General features: G+C 36.2%; 1 protein-coding gene across 1 annotated transcript in view; it reads left to right on the forward strand.

Moving 5' to 3' along the window:
- ACTR3 (actin related protein 3) overlaps nucleotides 1-15,342 on the forward strand; it is a 74,090-nt gene extending 58,748 nt beyond the window's left edge. Inside the window, exons 9-12 of the mRNA XM_030801468.1 lie at nucleotides 7,478-7,570; nucleotides 7,719-7,844; nucleotides 11,625-11,708; nucleotides 13,358-15,342. Coding sequence (XP_030657328.1) covers nucleotides 7,478-7,570; nucleotides 7,719-7,844; nucleotides 11,625-11,708; nucleotides 13,358-13,453 — 399 coding nt within the window. The 3' untranslated portion in view covers nucleotides 13,454-15,342. The remainder of the gene's footprint in view (nucleotides 1-7,477; nucleotides 7,571-7,718; nucleotides 7,845-11,624; nucleotides 11,709-13,357) is intronic.
- The last annotated feature ends 608 nt before the right edge of the window (nucleotides 15,343-15,950 follow it).

Consider the following 15,950-nt stretch of genomic DNA (forward strand, 5'->3'; position numbering starts at 1 on the left):
AATTTTTTTTCAGTGTTAGGTTTTTTTGTTTTCTTTTGGAAACAGCGTCTTGCTTTGTCACCCAGTGCAGTGGCTGAGTCATGGTTCACTGCAGTCTCCCCAGGCTCAGGTAATCCTCTCACCTCAGACTGCCAAGTAGCTGGGACTACAGGTATGTGCCACCATTTCCAGCTAATTTTTGTACTTTTCATAGAAACAGGGTTTTGCCATGTTGCCCAGGCTGGTCTTGAACTCCTGGGCTCGAGCAATTCACTCATCTTGGCCTCCCAAAGCGCTGGGATTATAGGAATGAGCCATTGTGCCCAGCCCTGTGTTAGGCATTGTCTATCAAATACAACTATGGAAGAGGAAGATTGTCTTATTTATCCTTCTTCTGTCATCACGGACAGGACCTTTCTATTCCGTTTTCATCTCATTTGTTACATTATAATTTCAAGTAGGTTGAAATTCAGTGCTTATGTTTTTGTGACCACAAATTTTGTTCATATCTGAGCCTTGCAGTTAACCATGAAATCTTTTCCCTTCTTGTAAGTAACTTTGTTTTCCAAGAAGTCATTAATAAACTGTTTGCTTAATGCTAAAATAATTACTATTCATTCACCTCCAAACTCTATTCAGTAGTTATATAAATCTCTTCTCAGGATATTCAGATGTATAGGGTTTATTCATCAGTTTAATTTTCTGAAGGGTCTGTTACATCCCAATCTGAACTTGCTTCTGTCTGTACCCAGTATTGAGTTGCCATATTCATTTACTATCATTCTAGGGATTCCCTTTCCCTCTCTCTCGTGTTGAATCTCTTTTTCGTATATCCTACGTCTTTTTCACTCCTACTGTCCAGTTCTTTATTTTGGTGATCATCTTCCAATAGAGTTCCTTTTAGGGTGCACGAGAGAGGAAAATGTCTGAAGTGTATTCATTTTATCTTCACACTTGTTGATAGTTTGGGTATAGAATTCTAGGTTGGAAATAATTTTCCTTCAGCATTTTGAAGCCATTGCTTAATTGCTTTCCATTATAACTTGAAGTTAATAAAAGCTGATTTATATGTATAGGACCTGGTTTTTTTTGTTTTTTTTTTTTCCCTGTACAGATGCTTGTAGGATCTTCCGTTTGTCCCCTAGCATCTCTCTCTGTGTGTGTGTGTGTGTGTGTGTGTGTGTGTGTGTGTGTGTGTTTTGTCTTTTTGTTTTAATCTGTAGGTTATTTCTTCAACTTTACCTACTGAGTTTTTTATTGGATTTTTAAAATTTCTGGACATTTTTAATTCTCAAGAGCTTCCCCCACCCCTGCTTTTGAATATTCTTTTTTAAATGCTACCTTGTTCCTATTTCATTGTTGCTTATCTTCTGGCTCTTTAAGGATATTAATCATAGGGTTTTTTTTTTTTTTTTTTTTTTTAGTTTTCTTCTTTCTATAGTCTCTTCCAAGTTGCTTAGTCTCTTTCGAGTTGCTTTTTCTCTGTTTCGATTCCTATGTTTTTCCTGCTAGAGACTTTTGCAGGCCAGTCATTTAAGAAGGGGACACTAGGCTGGGCGCAGTGGCTCATGCCTGTAATCCCAGCACTTTGGGATGCCAAGGCGGGTGAATCACCTGAGGTCAGGAGTTAGAGACCAGCTCGCCAATATGGCAAAACCCCGTCTCTACTAAAAATACAAAAAATTAGCCGGGCGTGGTGGCAGGCGCCTGTAATTCCGGCTACTTGGGAGGCTGAGGCAGAAGAATCGCTTGAACCTGGGAGGCAGAGGTTGCAGTGAGCTGAGATCGCGCCATTGCACTGCAGCCTGGGCAACAGAGCAAAACTCTTTTTTTTTTTTTTTTTTTTTTTAAGAAAAAGAGACACTAAAAACCTGATTGGATGTCTGAGTTTTGTGGGTGGGGCTTGTTGACTGTGGCCTTTCTTTGGGGGAATGCCATATATGTGTTACTTTAGGTCTTTTTAGGTAGTCTAGTTCCCAGAGAAGACTCCTGGCTGCTAGGTAAAGGCTGGCAGCCAAGCGGGAAGAGACTTTGCAGGTTGCCTACCTTCACGTAAAACTCCCCTTTTAGTACTTTCTGCTGTGTATTAGAGTGCTGGAAACTCTTTTTCTTCAATTGAGAGAATAGGGTTAACCACTTTTCTCTTTGGATGAGGAGGGGGCATTTGATGCTTCTTTGGAGAGGATCTAGAGCTTTAACAGCTTCTCAGAGAGACTTTCAACCTGTCCTTCTTCCTGCCCTCCTTCCACCCCAATTCAAAGCTACCTGGGGCAGCCAGTTATTTGGGGAATGTGGAGAGGGAATTTGTGGTATAAAATAGCTTGGTTCTTAACTTGTTTTTTACTGATGACTTAATAAGTGTTTTGGAGTGTTTGCAAAGTCTTGTCCATCTGCTTTCCAGCTTACCAAATTTGTTGCTGGTTTTGCTTTGCTCTCAATACTTTTATTTTGCCTTTAAAAAAAAATTCTCAGGCTGGGCATGGTGGCTCACACCTGTAATTCTAGCAGTTTGGAAGGCTGAGGTGGGTGGATCACGAGCTCAGAAGTTTGAGACCAACCTAACCAACATGGTGAAACCCTGTCTCTACTAAAAATACAAAAAAAAATTAGCCGGTCGTGGTGGCGCGTGCTTGTAATCCCAGCTACTCAGGAGGCTGAGGCAGGAGAATTGCCTGGATCCGGGAGGCGGAGGTTGCAGTGAGCGGAGATGGTGCCACTGCACTCCAGCCTGGTGACAGAACAAGACTCTGTCTCAAAAAAAGAAAACAAAATTCTCTTTACTGGTATTTTGAGTAGTGTTTTGGAAGAGAACAAAATTAGATACATATGTTTACTTCACCATGTTTTCTCAAAATAGACCTGATTTTTGTATTTTATAAAGTGTATCATACACACCTTTTTATTTTTTATTTTTGTAATTTTAAATGGATACTTCTGTGTCCTAGTTCTGTCATTTGAAGGATTCACTTGGTTTTTTGTTTCGGCTAGATGAAAGTGTCGGCATCTGAACTGTCCAGTACTTCAGCGCCGAAGATAAAATGTATGAAAGAATAAGGAAATTTATTTTTGTACTTCTATAAGTTCATCACAAATACTAGAAAGAGCTATTTTTAGAAAGAGTGGGTTTGGCATGTGGATTTTGTTTTTAAAAGAGAAATTTTTTGTTTTTTTAACAAAATCATCCTAAGTTTTTAAAACTTGTGTAATAAGTTTCCAGGTATAGGAAAGATTTGGACTACTGTGTTTACTTGGGTGTATTTGCTACTCCATGTATTTTTTGGAGGAGAGAAAAGATATTCTTTCCTTGACAGTCTCTTCTAATGTTCTCAACATCAGTGTCTTAAGACTTGACCAGGGAGCAGTTAGAGACAGAACTGACTCTTTTGCTGACAGTGAAAGAAAAGGCCTGAAAAATACTATGAGAGACCCTAGGTTGAATCTGTTAGTATTAAAGTATTGAATACTGTTAACAATTTATTGTCACTTTTTAAAATTGTTAATTCTTTTTCTTCTTCATTTATGTACTGAATAGTCATTGCTTGCTGCTTTACTCAGTATTTTACCAGTTCTCACTTGGGGTTCTGTAGTCCAGTAGTCCCTATACATTTTTCAAATATATACTCAAGTCAGACTTCATTTTTTAAAATAAATCAGCATTTCTGTGTGTGGATCTAGGGTATGTTAATATTTAAAAGTTCTGTATTTTTTTTTCTTCTGTGCATTCTTTTTTTTTTTTTTTTTGAGATGGAGTCTTGCTCTGTCACCCAGCTGGAGTGCAGTGGCGTGATCTCGGCTCACTGTAACCTCCGCCTCCTGGGTTCAAGCGATTCTCCTGCCTAAGCCTCCCAAGTAGCTGGGATTACCGTGCCTGGCCTCTTCTGTGCATTCTTGGTTAAAAACTACTATAAAAAGGGCACAGGGCCTGGCGCGGTGGTGCATGCATGTAATCCCAGCACTTTGGGAGGCCGAGGTGGGTGCATCACAAGATCAGGAGATCGAGATCAGCCTGGCCAAAATGGTGAAACTCCATCTCTACTAAAAATACAAAAATTAGTCAGGCATGGTGGCGGGTGCCTGTAATGCCAGGTACTTGGGAGGCCGAGGCAGGAGAATCACTTGAACCCGGGAGGCAGAGGTTGCAGTGAGCCTAGGTGGCGCCACTGCACTCCAGCCTGGGCAACAGAGCGAGACTCCATCTAAAAAAAAAAAGGCACAGAGATATAGCACAGTACTGAATAACCTTATTTGTTCCTTTTGCTTGAACATAGTATAGCAGATAAACTATCTTATAGGTAGGGAAAGGACTATGGGAAGGTTAATGTGTGTGTGTGTGTGTGTGTGTGTGTGTGTGTGTGTGTGTGTGTTATTGTTTTAGGCAAATACTGAAGAGTATAGCCAACAAAGGATGATGTAAAGAATTTACAAGTTCTGTGTTAGCAATTTGATACACTTTTAAAAATGAGTATTATGGAACACGTTTTTGTCAGGTTGTTAATATTCTCTGTACAGATTTTGGAGAAGTAAATTTTTTATAGTTAAAGCAAATGATAGGTTCTCGGGTTAAAGTGTCACTATGGGATCATAAAAATACAGTGCTTTGAGAACTGAAGGCTCTTTAGAAGATTTCACAGTCTGAAGCTGAAAATGATTGTCGAAGATCATGGATGTGTCCATGGAAAATAAAATTTTTAGGATTCTGATTCTGCTGCTCACTCCACTTAATCAGTAACTAAGTCATTTTCTGCCAGCACATGAGCTTGTCTTTAAATTACTTATAGAGCCAGCTGAGTTGAGCTCTATTCTATTTTCCCTGACGGATAAAATTTACCCTAGTCTCTAGGTTGGGTTCTAAAGGCTCAGTATGAGCCACATTTTCATACCCAGTGTATATTCCTCTCAGAATTCCTTATGTACACTCCTCAGCATGCTTCAAAAAGATAGATTTTGGCTGCCAGATTCTTTTCTTTTATTATGATAATAAAGGTCAGTAGAATCTTTCTTAGTGATGTTTTACATGATCTAAATTAAAAGATTTTGTATTAGTATGTGTCACTTTGATAACATTAAATCTCTTTTCATTGTATGCACAGCCTGTAAATAATTTAGAACTAATCTTAAAAACTGGAAAACGTCCGGGCGTGGTGGCTAGCACCTATAATCCCAGCATTTTGGGAGGCTGAGGCAGGTGGATCACCTGAGATCAGGAGTTCGAGATCAGCCTGGCCAACATGGCGAAACCCCATCTCTACTAAAAATACAAAAAATAGCCGGGTGTGGTGGTGGGCGCCTGTAATCCCAGCTACTTGGGAGGCTGAGGTAGGAGAATTACTTGAACCCGGGAGGCAGAGGTTGCAGTGAGCCAAGATTGCGCCACTGCACTCCAGCCTGGGTGTCAGATCGAGACTTGGTCTCAAAAAAAAAAAAAAAAAGAAAGAAAAAATTGACACATGCCTAATAATTATCAGTACAGTTATAGACCCAGTTTAATAAATAAAGGAATATTGTCTCTCAATTAGGACAACCTAATTATAAAAATGACTGGCTGAGGAGATATACAGTACTTGTTTGTTTTTGACTAATGAGAGCTAGATTTTGATTATTTATTTAGAGACAGAGTCTCTCTCTGTCACCCAGGCTGGAGTGCAGTGGTGTGATCATAACTCAGTGTAACCTTGAATTCCTAGGGTCAAGCAATCCCTCTTCCTCAGCCTTTCAAGTAGCTGGAACTACAGGTGTGTGCCACCATGCCTAGCTAGTTTTTAAATTTTTTGTAGAGACAGGGTCTTACTATGTTGCCCAGGCTGGTGTCAAACTCTGGGTCTCAAGCAATCGTCCTGCCTTGGCCTCCCAAAGCACCGGGATTATAGGTGTGAGCCACCATGCCCAGCATCAAGTTGTTTTTTGTTTTTGTTTTTTTTTTAAGTTAGTTTTTTAAAAAGTGTGTTTTTCTTGAGTGCCAGCTGTTTGGAAATAGTAAGTTTATTTTGACTATGGTATATCATCGTTTGAATATATAGCTGATGTTTGTTATTCAAAGTAGATGTGCCAAAAAGTTCTTGAGCGCACTGAATTAGTGAACACTGAGCTAGCTATTGCTCCTAGGGGAAATACAGTATTAGGTTTCTTTGAGCCTCTGGTAACATTTTTGTTATCCCATTAACGTATACCCTTGTTTCATGTGTGTTTCTTTTTAGGGCACTGCATTTAGTATATTATTTTAGTATATTCATTTATATTCAATAGCACTAAAACACATGTCTGAACAAAGCTATCTAACTTGCTTTTTCTCTGTAAGACACATCACAGCCTCCTTGTGTTTACTAGCCAACACTTCAGCAGTATGCTTGGGGGCCATTTTAAATAATGAAATCACTAACAAAAATATGAAAACTGTGCCACTAAATAGAACTGTGAAAAGGACACTTGTTTATAGTGTGAGAGTTGAAACTAGATAGCAGAGTATCATCTTGTTCAACCTCAATGGGGAATGTGCACATCAGTGGACTCAAATTTTTGTTGCTCTACACATGTGCATGTCCATGAATAACCATATTTTGATTTGGGGAGTTATAAATATGTTTTAGCGAGTAGGTAAATTCACAGATATGGAATCATGAATAATGAGATTAGACCACATTTATTTATTTCATCCCCTATTGATGGACTTATGGGTTTTTCCTCTTAGAAACAAGGCTATAGTAAATATGCGTATGTAATAGCATACATGTTTGGGGAGTTTCTTCAGGGTTTGTTCTAAGAAGTGGAGTTACTGGTATGTGCATTTAAAATTTTATTAGCTATTTGTATTAGTCTGTTTTCATACTGCTGACAAAGACATACCTGAGACTGGGCAATTTATAAAAGAAAGATGTTTAATTGGACTACGGTTCCACGGGCTGGGGAAGCCTCACAATCGTGGCAGAAGGCAAGGAGGAGCAAGTGCTGTCTTACATGATGGCAGCAGGTAAAGAGAGAATGAGGAAGATGCAAAAGCAGAAATCCCTGATAAAACCATCAGACCTTGTGCAACTTACTCCATGAGAACAGTATGGGGGAAACCACCCTCATGATTCAATCATCTCTCACCAGGTCCCTCCCACAACACGTGGAAATTATGGGATTACAATTCAAGATGAGATTTGGGTGGGGACACAGAGCCAGACCACGTCACTATTTTATTATTGCCAAATTATTCTCCATAGTGGTTACATCAGCATATACTCTCACAGCGTTATATGAAAGTTTCCATTTACCCAGATTTTTGCCAGCTCATAGTATATGTATGACTTTACATGTTTGCTATTCTGATAGTTATAAAATGGTATATATATTTGAGTTTTCTCTGATTTCAGTGTCCCCAATCTGAATCTGTTAGAGACCAGTGTTAGTAGTTTCTAAAAGGCCTTTTGTTTTTGAACTGAAAACTTTGTTTAACCTTTTATTGTGATATTTGTCAGTAGTGATATAATCTCTATTATATATCCAACTTATTTTTCAGTTTGCTAATCCAGACTTTACACAACCTATCTCAGAAGTTGTAGATGAAGTAATTCAGAATTGTCCTATTGATGTCAGACGTCCTCTCTACAAGGTATTTATAGCAAAATTGTTATTCAAGGTCTTACTTTAAAAAAACTTAAACACCTCTCATAAAAAGGATATAATAGCATTTCAGTACTGTGTATTATATCTTTAAACTTTTCTCTTTTTAAATATTATGTTTATTTTCTCTCCACTAGAATATTGTCCTCTCTGGAGGTTCAACCATGTTCAGGGACTTTGGACGTCGCTTGCAAAGAGATTTGAAAAGAACTGTAGATGCCCGGCTGAAATTAAGTGAGGAATTGAGTGGCGGTAGATTGAAGGTTGGTTTTCCCGATTATTGGTGAGAAGGTTGAGGGTGCCTTCCTTGATTGGGATGAGAAATATTTGCCAACATTTACTCTGATTTAGGAAAATAAGAGGAACTTGTCAGGTATTCTAATGGAAATGGTTAATGTTATAGATTTATGTCTGATATTCTGGATCATTTGATTTTTTTAGGATATCGTCTGTATTTCTGGAAAATAATTCTTAGTAATACCTGTGGAAAGACTTTTTTTTAAATACCTCTCATAGATAATTAATATAGCAGATTTCTTTGCATACACCAACAAAATTAATTATGGATCCATAAAATTTTATATACTATAGAAGGACAACAAAGCTGAGTTGAGATTGATGCCATTGTTGAGTAGTCAAGCCTGCTCTCAAAAACTGACTTCCACATTGCAACCTCAAAGTGTGCAATCAAATTGGTGGTTTAACAAAGTAACCTTTGTATTACATGTCCTGGACCTTTAGGCTTGAGGTTAAAAAAAAATCAAAATTAATTTAAAATTCTTAGATGTCTACTTTCTATATTTAGAGATAGATTTTTCATTTTTTTCATCCTTGTTAAATATTGAAGCAGAACATTGATTTAGAGGAATGATATGGCTTTTTTCAAAGCTGTTTGAAAAAAGGTATTTTGAAAAAAGGTATTTCATGCTGAATAAAACACCTTCTGCTTGGAAGATTACCAAGAATGAGGACTTTATCTGAGACCTCCACAATCATTCAGAATTACTTAAAAGTAAAGCACAACACTCTAGGGTTTGCTGATTGTTGAGAAATTGCATGATGGCTGACTGTTGTCAGTGCCTATATTTTGATTACCTTGAGTAAACCTATCCCTAGGAATGCAGTAAAAAGTGTATGTTTTGGGTGGAAGGCAAAATATTGAACTCTGTCCCTATAATGTCATGACTTCACACTTCAGGAAGTCTACTCAATAGACTTCTAAAATGTTGCGTTTGCTTTTGCATCCCCTTCCCAACCAGCCAAACCACCAGCCCACCCCCAGTCACCCATTCATTTGCCCATCCATCTACTCCCCTTACCCACATATCTATCTACCCTACCTCCTACCTAAAAAAGAAGTCATTGGGTTTTGCAAGTATAAATTCTCTGTACTGAGAATCCTACTAATCACATTGATTAAGTGAATGAACATAGTGTATGTTCTGTTTTTTTTGTTAGACTACTTAAAAAGATTGAAGTTGATTGTCCTAATGGTGTGGTTATGGATGTATTAAGTAGCCGTTTAGTTTTTAATAACTCATTACAGATATATAAGTACAAAACAATGCTGTATGTTTTCGAGTATAGTATTTTAATAAAGATTGTTTAACATTTTTAAGCTCTTTTTACACTTGTAAATAAATAAATTTACCCAGTGATCAGTACTGTATCGACATATCGAAAGAAACAGGTTGGGTGTCCCTTTTTTGAATTGCTTCATACCAGAAGTGTTTCAGGTTTTGAGTATTTCTGGATTTTGGAATGTTTGCATTATATACTGGTTCAACATCCTTAATCCAAAAATCTGAAATCTTGAGCATTTCCTTTGAACATCATGTTGGTGCTCAAAAAGTTTTTGGATCTTGGAGCATTTTGGATTTTCAGACTTGGGATGCTCATCATGTATAGGAAAAACCTTGTGTTTTGGAGGACTCTGCCTTCTTCACCTTAGTTTTACTTGCTATTAACTTTTATAGGTCTTAATAGCATGTCTTTATCTATCTATCTGTCTCTGGCTTTATTCTCCTTCAGTCTGTAATTTTTAATGGCAACCAAACAGCTTTGAGAAAAGCCATATCATTCTGTTTCTATAAATATGTGTGTGTACACACACACACACACACACACACACTAAATTGTAGATATGATGATTCATTATCCCCAAACATTTTAGTATATTTCTAAAATCAAGAACATATTACAATTATCAAAGTCATGAAATTAACCTTGATCCAGTGTTATCTAGTTATAGAACTGATTCTAATTTTACCAGTTGTTTCACTAATGTCCCTTATAACAAAAGGAAAACAAAATACCTTTTTTCCCCCTTATCCAGGATCCAATCAAGGATTGCATGTTTCATTTACCTACTGGGTTGCTTCAATCTGTTACATACTCAATGTTTTTTGTCTTTCATGAATGAATGTAACATTTTTGAAGAGTACAGTCATTTATTTTGTAGCATATCCTTCAGCTTGGGTTTGTTTAATATTTCTGCTCGAGTAGGTTCAGATTATGTACTTTTGGCAGTGATGCCATAGAATTGATATTGTATCATTTTTAGTGCGTTGTATCAGTAGACACATGATAGAATTTGTCCTGTGTGTGAATTTTGAGCTTTTGGTTGAAATTGTGTCTGCCAGGTTTTTTCACTATAAAGTTATTATGTTTTCCTTTATATTTAATAAGAATCTTATGAGGAGATACTTTCAGACTATCCTGTTTCTCGTTAAAGTTTCAATCACTAGTTTTTAGCATCCATTGTGATTCTTTCCTAAAACAGTTATTACTGTGGTAGTTGTTAAATGGCGTTTTGCAATTTCCATCATTCCTTCTATGTTTTTAAGTCTTGTTTTACTATAAGCAAGAGTTTTCCATTCTCCCACATTCATTATTCTTTTAGTAATATCTATATGAACTCCTGATTTCTCATTTTGTGGTCTGTATCTTTAATATCACTGTGATATCATAATATTAGTAATACCACTCATCATTAATTTTAATGCCACTTTTTTTTTTTTCAGATTTGACCAGTGGGAGTAATTCAAATGGCTCTTAGATTTTTTTTTTATGCAGCCGCATCTTTTTTTGCCTACTTCTGTACTTCCTGGCACAGCAAGGTGTTTCAGGCTGATCTTGTACTTTCTCTTTTCTGGCCCTGGAATCAGCCCTTTTTTTCTCCTTTTCTTTCTTCAAGACACCTTGTCGTGTTCCTTTTAGTGGAGAACGTTACTAAGAAACCAAGCTTTGTGCTCATTGCTGCTGGGGTATCACTGAGTCTAGGCCTTCTCAGTGATGAGAGCTAGGGGTGTGTGTGTGTCTATACATCTATATCTAATTCTCTACATAAATTAAAACCATGAATTTTTACAGATGTCTCAAGTTACAGAAGGTTCACTCTAGTTTTCTGCCCTTCCATGTTGTAATGCCCTTCTCTGACAGTGAGAAACCTGGCTCCTATTATCTATAATATATTTATGTTTTTGCTTAATCTTGGAATATGTATATAATAGTTTCAGAATTGTTAATCCACACCACTGTGAAAAATAGACCCAAAACTACAGTTCAATATTTGCTTATATTTTATCTTCAGCCTGAAGGCTTATAAGATTCAAAATACTGTGTTCACAAGTTGCTTGGGTTAGTCCCTTTCCTCACCTTAGTGTGCTTATGTTTGAAAAAAGTACAATTAGTTTAATTTGTTTTTGTTGTACTTTGTTTTGCCCCAACCTCCCCTTCTTTTAAGGTGTTATTTTTTAATATGTAAAACACTAACATTTAGATTCTTAAAGTCAGAGCTGTATAAAACGTGTGCTCATTGCTATTTCCCTTCCATTTATTCTGCTCTGTTCCCTCCCTATCTCTTCCACAGTGTTCCCAACCCCTTTCCTCTGAGACAGCCAATCTCAGTTGTTTCTGGTTTGTAAGATACCACCTGAATTTAGTACAGATATTATTTTTGTATATGTACATTTAAGGTTAAACGACACAGAAATTGTTATTTGAATTTACTATGAAGATGATCTTACTATGTCTTTCTTTAGCCAAAACCTATTGATGTACAAGTCATTACACACCACATGCAGCGATACGCAGTTTGGTTTGGAGGATCAATGCTGGCTTCCACGGTGAGTGTGATGAAGCTTACTTTTATTTTATTTTATCATTGTTATTTTATTTATTTATTTTTGAGGTGGAGTTTCACTCTTGTCACCCAGGCTGGAGTGCAATGGCATGATCTTGGCTCATTGCAACCTCCACCTCCTGGGTTAAAGTGATTCTCCTGCCTCAGCCTCCCAAGTAGCTGGGACTACAGGCATGCGCCACCACACCTGGCTAATTTTGCATTTTTAGCAGATACTGGGTTTCATCATGTTGGCTAGGTTACTCTCGAACTCCTGACCTTGGGTGATCTGCCCACCTTGGCCTCCCAAAGTGTTGGGGTTACAGGCGTGAGCCACTGCTCCTGGCCTTTATTATTATTATCATTTTTATTGAGATGAGGTCTTACTATGTTGCCAGGCTGGTCTCAAACTCCTGGGCTCAAGTGATCCTCCCACCTCAGCCTCCCAAAGAGTGCTGAGTTTACAGGTGTGAGCTACTGCACCTGACTGAGGCTTAGTTTAAATTTATATATATATATATGTTTAAGATAGAAGAGTCCATCAATACTTAGAGAAGAACAAAGCAAATTCCTTTAAATTGTATCTAAAAATAATAGGAAACTTTGTATATATGTGTTTGTAGTATTTTAAAAATTGGAAGTAATTTAAATTTAATTGGAAGTCATTTGAATTTAATTTTTTTCTTTTTTAGCTTGCAAGACATTTTAGAGTGACCATTTTATACTATGTTTTAAAGTTTATCTGTAGGGAAAGTTCTATTAAAACTGGTAATTTAGTCATCAGAAGGTCCTTGTTTGTTCTGTTTAAGTATTTAAAAACATTAAGGTAAAAGTTAAGTTTGATTGCATAGACAGTATGATGTTTTACACTGAATAAAGGGAATTATTCTAAGAATCCTGTCCCCAAATTAAAATGTCTTTAAAGCCCCCTTAAAAGGTGTTCTAGTGTTCTAATACCATTAACCTAGGAAGTATTGGTGCTTTGTTCTGGTAGTGCGTGGAATATTAAAATGAAGGAGCTTTTATCGGAATTATTGAATAACTGTACAACTTTGGATTTAAAACCATTTCAAACATAGGAGGTGAAAGTTATTTTCTTCCTCAATTTTAGTCTTCTTCAATTGGGCCATACAACCTAGTTGAGTTTGTGACTTTGCCTTGAGAAATGAGGTAACACAGCATGGAACAGTCTTATCTTTTCCAGACCTTGAGTGAGGAAGGCAAATGATCTAGACATTTCTTAGAACTAGACAAAAAATAGTCATAGCATGACTAGGAGTAGTTTATCTGTAGTTAGGCGAATGCCGCTTCTTTACATTATTGGTGCAATGAAAGTATGGGAAAGTCTCAACAGAACAGACTAGACATTTGAGAACCTTCCATTTTTCAAAATTTCAGAATCCTCGCAGCAGGTGTGTGAGACAAAGATTGGGGACGGGAGTTAATTGCTCTTTTGGAGTTCCGATAAAGATTTATAGCTGGTTTTAAGTCATGGCTGCTAGAATTTCTAAGCTTTCATGCCATGAATGGACTAGTAATAAACATTTTAGACTTAACATCTATTTTAAAGCATCACTCTTAAAGTTTATTTCAGTATACCTTCAAGATGGTAGATTTTTGATCCTTATAAGAATACGTATTTTTTGTTTTCAGCCTGAGTTCTACCAAGTATGCCACACCAAAAAGGATTATGAAGAAATTGGACCTAGCATTTGTCGTCACAATCCAGTGTTTGGAGTCATGTCGTAAAATTGGCTTCATAGTTATTGGGGTTAGGGAGGTGGGGAAGAGATAATCTTTCTGATTACCTGTTTTGTCTGGATGGCTGGTTTTGAGGTTTTAAACCTAACTTGAAATAGTAACACCAAACATGATTATACAGGAATATTTTAATAAGTGTATCACCATGCAGATGTAGAAGAGAGCGAAAGTGATTGTGTTTTTCTTTAGATTGAATATTTGAATCTTATGTGTAACAAAAAGAAGTGGGTTTTAGTTCTTTCTGTGCCCTAATATTTTGTATATTAATGAATTATCCAAGATTCGATGGGATTTATCAGTGTGTAGATAGCTCTATAATGCTTGAATTGTACACTTCTAAGTGTGCAGTGCAAGAGCTTGTTTATATTTCATACTTTTTATACTTTGAGGAAAAAAAGTCAAAGAAAAATTGTATTTGAGGGAAAAAACCATGACCAAGTAAAGGATAAATTCAAAAAATAGCCTCATGAGACTTGGCGTACACACTCATGGGATTCCAGTTATTATGGAGTGCTTCCATCCCTCTCTACCCCTTCCACCCAAAAGGTTTTCTTTGCAAGTGCTTTTGGAACTAAGAGCTAGTATCTTGGATTAACTGATGCCTGCTAGTGCTTTCTGATTACTCGCATTCTGTTTCTTGCTTTAAAAGAAGAGTAAAGACAAGAGTGTTGGACCAGTATTGCAGTTCTGTAGTGTCATTTCTTATAAAAAACAAAACAACAACAATAATTTATCAAAATTGGCATATTTAAAGCCTAACAACAACATTCTAATAAAGGCACAAATTTCTTTTTAATACTTGTTTCAGGCTCTTTAATCTCTTTATAAGTTAACTAATAAATCTATTTTCTTCAGACTTCTGCAATAGTTCTTTAAAATCACAACAGTTAGCAAGCTGACTTTTTTAATGTGCTCAATACAAATACTTGTGAACTTTTAATATGTTGAGTGCTTTCATTTTGATAACTGGATCTCCATTTGATATTTTCATTTGTATAACTCATTTGCAGTCTGAAAATTTTTTTTTAGTGCCAGTCCCTGAACATATCATTGAAAGTTAATTTTCTTTGCATTTTAAAATACCTGGATTATGAAGAAAAAGTGATGAAAATAAATTAAAACTGAATTACCTTTTCTAATGCTTTTTTTTTTAAGCAATGTAATTCTATTTTGTTTTTATGTATGTGATATGATTTCTGTTTCTGTTGAGATTTGGGAGTTACTGAAATCTCTGTAATGTGTATGGTAGAAAATTTCTTGTGACCTTAAAATTTTACCAGTTATTTATAGAAAGATAAAATGGGAAATGTTTTATAGGCTGTTTACTAGCAATATCAGTGAACACTTGAACTCCATTATTCTTGAAAATAACACGTTAGGATTAGAATACTTCTATTCAAAAGTGAAAGAATATAAAGTGTTTAGTTTTTTGTTTTTACTATAAAGATAGAATTGGGGAGTAAACTTCAGTTTTTGTTTAGAGTGGATCTGAATATTTAAAATCCTGTAATAATTTTTGTGAATCTTCATTCTTTGAGTATGGGATTGTAAAAGACAAACTGTATATCCTACAGTAGTATCATCATCAGTATCAAAGGTCTCCTTTTTTTTACTTGGAAAAGTAATTCACAAACATTATAAAAATACTATTCAAACAGTACCAAAGAGTAGATTAGCAAAAGTAAGTTTTTTTCCCTAGCCTGTCTCATTTTTCCATCATTACACAGACTACTTGGAATGTCTTAGATGTCCTTGTATTGTAATTTTCTGTGTAGGTAGAAATAAACATAGCTTTCTTATTTTACACAAATAGGAAGTTACTGTATATACTGTTATGCACTTTGCTTTTATTAAAGATCTTTTGATAAAGAACTATATTGATAAGCAGTGAAGGTGTCATGCTCCTGGCCCAATAAAATATTGTTAGCATTGTCATAAATATGTCTTTTCCACCGGCGATGGTTGGGTAGTAAGTGAATAAGCCTGAAAGACATGTTTATAAAGCTATTTGATGACAATCTCAGGCATGTTTATACAGAGGTGTTCTTAACTGTTTGCTACAAAAACATGAAGGTCAAAAACTTTCTTGAAGCTTACACTTAACTTATTTGGGGAAACAAAACTGGAGCCCTTCTTGTGCATTTTCTGATATCCCTTTTGCTCTACTTTTAGAGGAGTGAACCCTAATAGGATGGTAGCAGCATTCTTGTTTCTTTATATCTCTCCCCTGTGATTGTATACCTTTTTTTCAACTTCAAGCAACTTCAGTTGGAAATATGTAGAGGTTGGCCAAGGTGAACTAAAAAGTCTGTAACACTGATTAGATATCAAGCAACATGAGCATGGTACCAAAAGCACCAACTGAAGCCAGTGATTTAATTTTTAATTCTGATTCTGATAATTCATGATATAGCTCCTTGAACTTTGTTTTTTGTTAAAACTTGGAAAATATATTTGTATTATTTTAGACAAATTATTTGAACTC

This window comes from Nomascus leucogenys, chromosome 20 (genome assembly GCF_006542625.1).
Source record: "Nomascus leucogenys isolate Asia chromosome 20, Asia_NLE_v1, whole genome shotgun sequence".
In the NCBI taxonomy this organism is placed as follows: Eukaryota; Metazoa; Chordata; class Mammalia; order Primates; family Hylobatidae; genus Nomascus; species Nomascus leucogenys.